At 40.1% G+C, this 11046-nt stretch overlaps 1 protein-coding gene across 1 annotated transcript in view; it reads right to left on the bottom strand.

Moving 5' to 3' along the window:
* fam135b (family with sequence similarity 135 member B) overlaps positions 1–11046 on the bottom strand; it is a 55496-nt gene that overhangs the window by 10646 nt on the left and 33804 nt on the right. Inside the window, exons 8-15 of the mRNA XM_016661911.1 lie at positions 10298–10432; positions 8738–8893; positions 7158–7231; positions 6923–7077; positions 4999–6847; positions 2832–2998; positions 2647–2738; positions 2445–2546 (exon numbers count right to left, since the gene is read on the bottom strand). Of these exons, the coding sequence (XP_016517397.1) occupies positions 2445–2546; positions 2647–2738; positions 2832–2998; positions 4999–6847; positions 6923–7077; positions 7158–7231; positions 8738–8893; positions 10298–10432 (2730 nt within the window). The remainder of the gene's footprint in view (positions 1–2444; positions 2547–2646; positions 2739–2831; positions 2999–4998; positions 6848–6922; positions 7078–7157; positions 7232–8737; positions 8894–10297; positions 10433–11046) is intronic.

Below are 11046 nucleotides of genomic sequence, written 5' to 3'. Positions count from 1 at the left end.
CCAAAATCATCAAAATTAAAACAATAAAAGACCTGAAATATTTCAGTTGGTGTGCAATGAATCTAAAATATATGACAATTAAATTTTTATCATGACATTATGGAACATAATGAACTTTATCACAATATTCTAATTTTATGACCAGCACCTGTATATAAAAAAGGTCTACACCACCGGTGAAAACTTCAGCATAGAAATGCAATAAAAAAAATATAGCTATTTTTATTATTCAAGAAAAGAAAAAAAAAACATTGCCCCGAAAAAAAGATACAGGAGATGTGTGTTTACCTCCACACAAACAGCAACACTGGTAGCTAAAAGTAATGACAGCATAGCATGTGGCCAAATGCGTTTCAGTAAAAAAAAACAACAACAAAAAAACAGCAACAGCGGACAATAAAGCTATGCTACAACAATTGTAGATAGAAAAAATGGAGTAAGTTTTCTCCTAAAAGTTATAAAATCTTTAGATCAATTTCTGAATCTCTGACAAAAACTCTGAAATCTCCAGGTTTTTTTGTTTTTGTTTTCTGATTTACTCCTCCGTTTATCTAGTGGCCCCTGGTATGCTGAGCCAAAAGGAACGAGTAACAAAACGCTTCCTAGAAACGTGAAAGTGCAGTATTCATCTATGACATGTAGCGGAGGGAAAGTCAAGTTCCCCTAAAAATGAATACTCCAGTAAAGATACTCAAAAATGTAGGTACTATAGAGCTCAAGTAAACCGTCCGCCACTGCCTCAGCGGCGTTATAGGATTTATTTTTCGCAGCTGCACTTTTACGAGTCGGTTTTTCACGTTTAGCCGCAGCGCTGGAAAATAAATCCCCTGACGGCGCTGACCCGCGACACCGCCGCAGGAGCTCGACACATCAGCGACTGGTAACGCAGAACATTCTCAAAGCGACTGACAACTTAACTGAGCTCAGCCAGAGGACATGCGAGCTAACAGCAGCGGGAAGCGTTAGCTTCATCAAGCTGTTTCTGTCGCTTAGTTTAATTACTGTAATGCCGCGGCTCAGCCCGCCGTCCCTCATCAAGACTCTCTCTCTCTCTCTCATCTGTCTCCCTGCTAACTGAACACAGAGGTATAACGTTGAAAGAAGCAGATGCTGTTGAGGCAGTCCGCTGCTTTTTGGCTTTGATGCTCGCTCTCAGGAGAATATGTCACAATGAAGGAGAGTTGGAGAAACTTGGGTGGAAACTCGCAACAAAGAAACAAATTGGCACATTGGGGGCAATTAAGTGAGAAGATGAATAGCTTAATTTGATTAGAGCTCGGCAGCAGCGTGCTGCATAGAGGAACGCGGCCTATCACGTGAAAGTCAGAGGCTTATTGGCAACGAATGATAAGAGCTTGTCATCCATTTTCTGTCATTTACTCATGCCGTGTCAATACATTATCATAAATTCAACAATTCTGTTCGTTTTAAGGTCTTGTCGAGAGTCAACGTAAGGACTCTGCTGCCATCTGCTGGTCAAACTGTGTGCTGCTGTGGGCTTGGTTAAGTTGTTATCGAGGGAATTTGTCAGTAATGTGGTTTACAGATGCAGTCCTTTGTGGTTGATTGAAGGGAATATAATAAATGGTTGTTTTATTTTACCAATAAAAATTTGAATAATGCTCTTAAATCTTTACTCTAACATCCAGGTCAACCAACTACCTTCAGAGTCACCTAAAGACAGTTTTCTCTAGCAATTGAAGTAGAGTTGTTCAGAATTAATACGAAGTGAGAGCCAGCCTAATACAGGGAAAAAAACATATTTCTCATCCTATGTAGATGACTGAGCAAGGGATGTGAAAGAAGGTAGACTACACTGCCAAAACCATAAAACCTTACCAAGTATTTTTGGTTCAGTTTCTAGTGAAAATATCTTAGGACACTTGAAATAAGAGACAAGTAACTTAGAAGTACCTTTTCAGCAAGAATTACGAGCTTGTTTTAAGTCAATAATTTCTTAATGTTGATGAAAAAAGTGCTAGTTCTTTGTCAGATTATTTCACTTATAACAAGACATTTTTCCAGTGTTATAAAAGAAACTCTACCAATGGAACTAGTACTTTTTCATCAATATTAAGAAATTACTGATTGATTAATCAATAATCGTGGATGATGATGATCTCCTATATCAGTTAGTCTTAAAACGAATCCGAAAAAGCCTCTGCCTGTAGACACTGTTGCTCTATAACAGCTTTATGAATGTCATGACATGCTAATAGTTTAATATCCACTTAGCATAAACAATATTTCAAAGTAACATGTCCAGGATGACACTACCAGTTTTTGGCAAGAAGTGCTAATCCACCTCATCTGCTTTTGCTGCCCCTTGGAAATAGAAGGTGGTGAGTCTACCACTGAAAAAAATGAATCTTTTTCAGCTTTTTAATTGTAAAAAGTATTTAAAAACCAAATAAAAGACATAATGTTGCAGTCCCTTAAGCCACTGACCTTATCCTGCCAATAGTGAGATTGTACAGCTGGATGTGCTGAATGATCTCGTCTAGGAGTCGGTCCGTCATGGTGTCGAAATCTGCAAACGTGTCGGCCTGTGGCAAAAGACACGGCAGAGTAAACCGATCTGCAAATCGGCTTAAGGAGCTTTCACGTGCGACATCTGCTTTGCTTCCTTCATCGTCTAAAACGCACCTGATTCCGTTCAGACATCAGGAAGTCGAGCCTGGATCCCGGCAGGCCCAGTTCAATGAACGTCTTGACCAGTCGGAGGTCCGCGCTGTTGCCTGCGGGGACAGAAATTCAGCTCAGGGACTTGAAGAGGGCTGTCTGCTAGTGAGGTACATGTTCTCAGAAAATTTAGGAGAAATATGTCTCACCGTCAAGACCGTGGACACACACCACGAGATGTATCCCGTCTTCAAACTCCTCGTCGTCCTCCTCAGGAGGGAAGTAGGGCAGATCTGACGCCAGGAGAGGAAGGTCACTGTACAAGCTAGCCTGGAACTTCAACTCTTTCAGAAGCTCCTCTTTGGCTTTGAAGAAACTGGAGAAAAGGGAGATGGCATTTGGTAGCAGGGCATGATTTGATTTATATTAAGGGTGTTTGAAAATATTATTTCAAGTATGTTAAAATCTTGTCTTTTTGCGGGGTGGGGGGGCAGGTTATGTGCAGCAATTTCAACTTTTTACATAAGACAAAAGGAAAGCTTAAAGAAATTTGCAACTTTGACCACAATGTTTTGAAAAAGGTCCTGCAAAATCAGTAAAATTAGGCTGCAATGATCACAAAAAGCCATCACGATATCCTGGAGGGACTGATTATTTCTATTCTCTAAGCAAATAAAAAAAGTGACCTTCTATCTAAATTACTTGAATTTAAGTTTGAAAAGAGGAAGGAACAAGCTCTGACATGAAACCATTGGTTACTAGAGCTGATCAAAACCAAGCCTTGTTTTCAACATCTCTGTTTATTCTAACATTGGGCAGAAGAAGCTGTAGACTGTAAAAGCCCAGCTTTCAAATAATGATTGGAGACAAAATGAAGACAGGGACTCGCCAAACCTAAAAAACTGTCATAAGATGGTGTTTGGAGGAAAAGTTTCTTTTAAACTTTCTCTCAAACTGCGAGAGAGAACCGCTCTAAATGTTGCTACTGAACTGGCAGCACAATTGTATTGCCCACTTCTAAGCAAAGCAAAGCTTCTAAGCAAAATTCTCACACTCATAAGTAAGCTCCTTGAAGTTTGGCCCTGTCATCCCGCCAGGTTACAGACTTTAGCCGTGCAGGAGTCAAAACAAATCCGATTGCGCTTCCTAAACTCCTCGCTAATCATGGAGGATTTGTCTGCGTACTCTTTGATGTGGTTTAATACACTTGGAAGGCATTCCTCCCAACCACCATCTTCAAATTTGGCCACACTTCCTTCTGTTGTGTTAGACTTTTCAGGTGGGCGTAACTGTCAGCTACTGTAAGCGGATGCCAGCCTCATTCTGCTGCAGATCTTATGAATTCAGTTCTGGTCTTTGAAGTCAGACATTCTGAATTTCCTTTTGGACAACATCAAATTAGCAATACAATGAGAGAAGCACCAGCCAAAACAATACCTCGTAGAAAAACCAATTGTCAGTGCAATTATAGCTTACAAGTCTTTTGGAGTACCTCTACATTTAAATTGCACATTCAGAGTCATTTTTGTCTATTGTTCGTTGCAAAATAGCTCATGTGGTTCATCCTCGTCACTCCACAGATTGTAAATGGACATAAATATTACTTTAAAAATTGTTCATGGCTGGCTTTATAGCAAGCGAATTAATTTCCAGTCTGACACATGATGTTTCAACTAAGGCAGGTTGTAGTATTCTGACCATTAACAGTGAAAAATTCAGTATTAACTGTTCAGCTTCCATCACAAATTGCAAAACAAAACCAAAAAAAGAAAAGAAGCTGATATTGAATTGATAAGGTTTGTAAAATCCAATTGGTTAAAATGATGTATTGCCTATAATATGAAGAAATTGAGGGTTAAAGTATGTCGGGTTTAAAGAACATCAAATAATCTGGCATTGATATGACACATTTGGACAGATGAAAGATTTGTTTCTTCGTAGATTCAAATGTAAATCTTGTGTTAAAACGAGAAAATGCTGATATACATATTTTGCTTGGAATTTTGTACTTTATAGGAACAAAGCAGATACTATATTGATCTAGTCTTTACACAGTCCAGAGAGTTATCTACAGACAACACATTTATATATAAAAAAAATAGAAATAGATTTTTGTTTTTTTAAATTTGTAAACTACTTAAACAGCAATACAAGATTTATTCTAGATAAAAAATAAGAATACCTGCAAAACGCCCACCAGGTTTAAAAAGGCTTAATATGGGTAAAGGTTTGAACATTATATTGTTTTGCAGCTACCAAATAAAACTACTCTATCATGTTGTTCTACATCTGCTCTTTTGGTAAGAAGCTTTGCCACTGTCATGAAATAAAAACAGGGAATTCAAATTTCTAACACTGTCAGAGATGAAAACTCACTTCAGCATCCGTTCATTGGTCTCCTCATCCATGGCCAAGGGGCTGAGCGAAGATGAGGAAATGATCCCGAAGGAGCCCAGAGGCTGATGGGTAATAGGCGAGGAAGCCTGCCGAGCGGATATGCCGCTGACAGAGGGGGAATCTCTAAGGACAGATGAAAACGGCAGACAAGTCGGGGCACAGGAGACAGACATGTTCACCACCTCCACCATCTTCTTATTCACAAAGGCCAGCCCGGAGTTAGGAATTTTTGAGGCCTTGGTCTGGCTTTCCAAAGGGTCTTTGTCACTCGTCGATGTGCCGCTGAGGTTAGGGGGCAACGTTATTTCCATGGCCCTCAGCCCTGTGAGGTCAATGGGCCTGACGGCAGTCCTGTTGGTGAGATCGTTGGACTGTGAGCGTTTCAGGGGCATCTGTGGGGGATCCAGATGTCTGTCCTCGACGCCTCTCTGCTCACTCTGGTGGAAACTCTGGCAATCATCTCCGCAGCTACTGCTGCCCTGCTCTGCTGCACTTTTACACACACACGGTTTGCTTCCACATCTACAGGGAGCTACTTCCAATTCGAGGAGATGCACATCTTCCACTGAAGCGCTCTCTCCACTCATGTGTTTTTGACGGTTCTTTTCATCCCCCCAGTCACCACTTGCCGGTACGAAAAGCCTCTCTATGGAGTTTTGGGAAAGTAACACATCAGACGTGCCACTTAAGTCCAACTTTCTTCCACAGGTCTCTGATAGATCCTGCTGAGAGTTTGAATTTTCTGAGCCCACGCTCCTACCAATGTGGTCAGTATTTAGGCTTAGCTGAGACAACTCAGATTGTTCTGAATCCATGTTCAAAATGCACAAATCCTGCTGACACACTGAGCTTGTCCTGTCTTTTTCCAAGCTGATTAAAATGTGATCTTCCTCCGCATCTTCCGGGCTGCTTATTTGCGGCGCAGAGACAGACTTAGTCAGTTTGCTGAGTTTCCTTTGTTGCTGGTCCTCCTCGTAGGGAAGGGAGCTAATCGAAGTGAGAGAGGCCTGTATGCCTCCACTTGGAAGGCTACCGTTGCTCTCCATCCGCAGGCCTTCCAGACAGCTGCGATGGACTGGGTGGTCCAACACGATTTGTTTTGGGATCTCCCGCTCACTAGAGAAATCTAGAGACGGTCGTCCCCGAAGCGCGACTTCCACGGGCCACGCCACTGAGCTAGGTTCGCTCTCGATACCCGAGTCTGAGATTACAGACGACGAGCGCTTCATGATCTTTGAGCTTACCAAGCCTCCACGATGAGTCATTTCTCTCCTGAGGTCTCCGGGGAACGGAGGCAAAGCGGGACTCACGCTGTTGGGGGGAACATCTTCACTGTCATCATCCATGGAGTGATTTAAAGGCATAGCGACATCACTGTCCTCTTCAGGGTTTTCTTGCTCATTGGTTGTGCTAAGGTTGTTACCATCACAAGGTACAGAGAAGTTTTCTCTTCCGTTGAGAACAGGAGACTCTTTACCACTGTTGGTACAATCAGAGGAAAGAACAAGAGCTCCTTCTCCAGTAGATGGATCTGTAGGAAAGGGTTCATCATCAGTGCCATGCCTTTCTGCTGGTTCCTTCAACTTCTGATCGTCAACCATCGAATCTTCTCTATCGTGCTCAGTCTGGGTGATGCTCTGGGTATCTGTAACATAATTTTGCCTTTGATCCGCTTTGACTGGGATATGCACGGGAGTGTCCATGCAATCTTCACTATCCAAGGAATGCCGGGATAATGCTGGTGATTTGGCTTCCTGGCTGCTATGAAGAATCCGTTTGGCAGAGAATTCTTTGGTGGTTTCAAGTATTGGCATATGCGATACCGTTTCTGGGCAAACAAACAAAGTTCAGTTATGAGAGAATCAGCAGCAAGGCTGGCGTACGTCTGTAGAGCTATTGCTACCTGTCAGCAGAGACTCTGCATATCTGTCCTCAAAGATGATGGGCAGGCTGTTCCAGTCTCCATCGATGTCCAGGCACTCGACAGGCAAAGGAGGCATTTTGGTCAAGTAGTCAGAGCTCCGCACTTCTGCAGCTATCTGGCCATGTCTGTTGATTCTAATTAAGGAGGAATAATACTGTAAATTCAACACTTTTCAACTAAAACGAAGTAACTTTCTAAAAGGACAGAGACTCACAGCTCTTCCTGAAACGTCAAACAGATCTCTTTTGGGTGTTCGGTGAAGAAATATGCCTCTGAGAACCTTCTCACCTGACATTTCCAAACACATGGGAAAAAAAAGTAGTCAGACTCCGATTTACCGTAATTAGCACAAGAGCTGGTAAAAATAGAAAGCTGAGTAAAATTCAAGCCCTGACAGCCTGTGCAGCGGAGCAAATCAACACTTTCTCTAATTAGAAATGCGTCAGCCCGAACAATAAGTGAGCATGACATACAGATCACCGGGAACACAGTTTCTTGTGTATTTCCTTCGACAGTAATTAGAAAATAAGTGTTAATTGAAACCTTACCTCTCCCAGAGAGAAGAGGCATGACAGTGTTCTTTCTCAGGGTAATTTAATACAGAGGAAACCATGTTCATTATTTTCAGTTAAATGAGACAAAACACTGCAGCAAAATCAAGTCCTGAGAGCTGCTCTTCAGTGAAGAGCATACTGCGTTCATATTATGCAGGCCAGCTATCGGATAGAAATGACTCTGGAAACCAAATTAGCCTGCTCACATGAGCTTATGCTCCTGGGCACCAGCTGGTTTTCCACTTCCACAGAAAGAGCAGTAGTTGAACCTTAACTACTGCAACCAAGAGCTTTCTGTTACATCAGGCTTTCAAGAACAACTCCTGCTTTTTATTTTACATTACATCTCACTATATTATTGTAGCATGGAGTTGTTTCTGTGACCGAGGAATGTCTTGGTTTTGGTCAAGAATTCAAACCTGTTTCATTTTCCGTTAAACTGACCCTTAAGTCCTGTTAAATGAGAACTAACCTGGGAGTTTAATTTCACTGTGGAGTAGCGCTCTCCCTGCCCCACCTGTTGCTGTACATTGCCATCATTTCTCATATCTACACCCTCATCACACTGCTGGATATGTAGCTTTCATTTATGCCTTGCATCGATGAATCTGTCAATTATTCTGATTAATCGGAATTTTAAAAATGCCACATTCTACATATTTTTTATTTAACCACTTAAGCATTTTTATACAATATTAGAAATACATTCAAAAATACTATGAAAAAAATAATTCATTTCCTTTTTTAAATTAGAAAATAAAAATTGTAATGCCTAAAATATCAATCCTTTAGTGAATTTGAACCGGATGAAGCTAAAATGATGCCACGTGCAGAGTTTTAGTCAAAACATGTTTACTGACAACAAGCAAAATGTATATATTTTTGTACAGATTTAGCTTATTTGCAACTTTGAACATGTTGGGGGGGTGGAGGGGGCTGTTCCAGAAAATGGCCTATTTTTGAGTCAGTATAATAAAGACTCCAGTTAACAATGATCGATTACTAAATTAGTTGACGACCATTTCAATAATGGATTAATCACGACTAGTACGATTAATCGTTTCAGCCCTAATATTGCAACACTTTTCACACAGTAGCATACAGAATTTGGCATCCAGTTTACTCAGGCTGGATTGTTTTATTCTTTGCCAAATGGGAACTGCATCTGACACTCCATGTATACCAAACAAATTCAATAAATGAGAATATTATTGACTATTTCTCTTTGCTTGAGACTCACCCTAAGTGTGTGATGTTCCTGGGTCAGATAGGACAGGATGTAGGGGTTGAGCACAGCTGTCTCCAGGAAACGGCTCCACAGCGCAGCCAGCTGGGAGCAGAGCTGGCTCACGTCCCTGCTGATCTGCTCAGCTACCTTCTCATGGCCTTCCTGCAGCTGAGAAACGCACATTCAGCTAATGAGAAACGGAATGAGCAGGGAGTTCACAAGCAGCACAGCTTGAACCACTCCATTTCAAGAGCTCACACCTACCACCGCTGTACTTCCTTCAATAAAACTTGCTAAATACATTGTGTTGTTTCAGGAGTATGTAGTTGGGTCAAAGAGATCATGATGTAAATTATAGCACTTTATGTTCTTCAGAGCATGAAGTGGATTCAAGGAACGTCTTTAAAGTCAAAGTTCTGTGGCTTTAAGTGTGGTGCACTATATTACTGTAAAAATATTTCAAGTCTAGATACAAGCTTAAAAATGTGCAAAATTTCCCCTCAGGTTGCATGTTTTCAATATTTTCCATTAGCCACTTGAATATCAGGATGACGTCCATCTTTCACAAGATGGCCACTGTTTACAAGTCCTTTAAACCGATTATTTTCATAAAATGTTACCCATTTTCAAGACTTGAATGAACACATATGTTTTGTTTTCATATGTCACGTATGTTTTCGACTTTGGACTTCCCCTTTGTACAACAAAGAAATAGTAGCAAAATCAGAGACTGAGGCCTTTGCTGTTTGCGGGTCTCAAACCAACTGGAGGGAAATGATGATGTTACACAGACTGAGCGACGGTCGTCATTGATTATCATTAGCATCCACAAATTTTTCACATGTTTAGCGGGTTAGCGTTTGCACCTGCTAATTTTTTTTTTAAGGTGTTAAACGGTTTAGAGTTAGTTTCTGCTCATTTTTGATTATGTGCTTAGAGGTTTAGCGCTAGCGAGGCTAAGACTAGAGGTTAATGAACCTACGTTTTGGTTAGCTGTCCATCTGGCAATAAATACATTCCGCAATATATTTATTAGAGAATAAATATATTGAAGAAAATTTTAAAATGGCCATGGTGGCCATTTTGAAAAATATCTGCCCGAAAAAGGATACAACGATCAAGAAAATTTGTATGATTTCTATGGTTCAAATATGTAAGCTATGATTTGACAGTAAACACAATCTAATTGGCGATTTTAGAGTAAAAATGCATTTTTCATGACAGCAATTTTTTGCTATCAAAAGTATTCATTTGTGATACATACTGGCAGTTTCAGTTCAGAACTTTTTTATTATTATTATTTTTCAGTGGCTGACTTTTGTTGTTGTTGTTTAAAAAAACAAAACAAAAATAAAAACAACAAAAAAACCACCTGTGCCCAGCTAGGTTATTGATTTGCGTGTGAAAGATTTTGCTGAAATATTCAATCATCTGCCACACTATTATACCAAAATCTAAATGAAAACCAGAGGGTTGATGCTATTCATAATAAGATGACTTACACTTGCAAATACTAACAAAATTAAATAAGTCTCAAAATGTAAATGTTTTTTTTTTTCTCCACAAACTTACCTGTAACTCTATGGAGAGCTGGTTTAGAATTTCCTCTACAGGCAGCAACTCTGTGGAGGAGAAGATATTTGCACAGCTTAGTGTAAAGATCATTTGTCTGTGTACCCAGAAGTCAGACAGATTTACTTGACATTTCTCCATAGAAAGGGATTAAGCTACTTTAACATAAGCCAATATAAGATATTTGACTTATATTAAACAGTCACTTTTGTTATAGCGGCTGTTTCAACATCTTAATGTCTGGTTTGTAGTTTAATAAAGTTCATTATTGTGTCATTTGAACACAGTTCCTGTATTTTCTCCTAAAGCTTCAGACTGACGATGTTCCTGAACTATCCGAAGTGTTGAAGCAGCTGGTGAACTCTAACCACCGTCCAAAACCGATGACCCACATTAAGTGTTCGCAAATCATATGGTATCATACAATCAAAGCATTTTTCTGATTTTAATTCCAGAGCAATACCACAAAAATGTAACGCAAGGTCAGAAAACCAAAATACTGGAAAATACAGAAAACGTATTCAACATTTATTTCCACTTTTGTTTCATTAAAGACACCACAAACTCAGGATCTTTGCTCTTCATTTATTATTATGCAACAATTTCTGAAATACACTGCAAAACAAGGTTTTGAGACCAGAACAATCAACCAATGATTGGATTAAAAAGGTTCAATAAACATGTTTCTACCCAGAACATGAGGAGTTCTGGGTAGAAACTGAAGAAAAATAAGATTTTTTTATCTTAAA

Source organism: Poecilia formosa, unplaced genomic scaffold (genome assembly GCF_000485575.1).
Source record: "Poecilia formosa unplaced genomic scaffold, Poecilia_formosa-5.1.2 Scaffold349, whole genome shotgun sequence".
Lineage (NCBI taxonomy): Eukaryota > Metazoa > Chordata > Actinopteri > Cyprinodontiformes > Poeciliidae > Poecilia > Poecilia formosa.
Note: the sequence above shows the minus strand (reverse complement) of the source record. Positions and strands in the feature narration are given on the sequence as shown.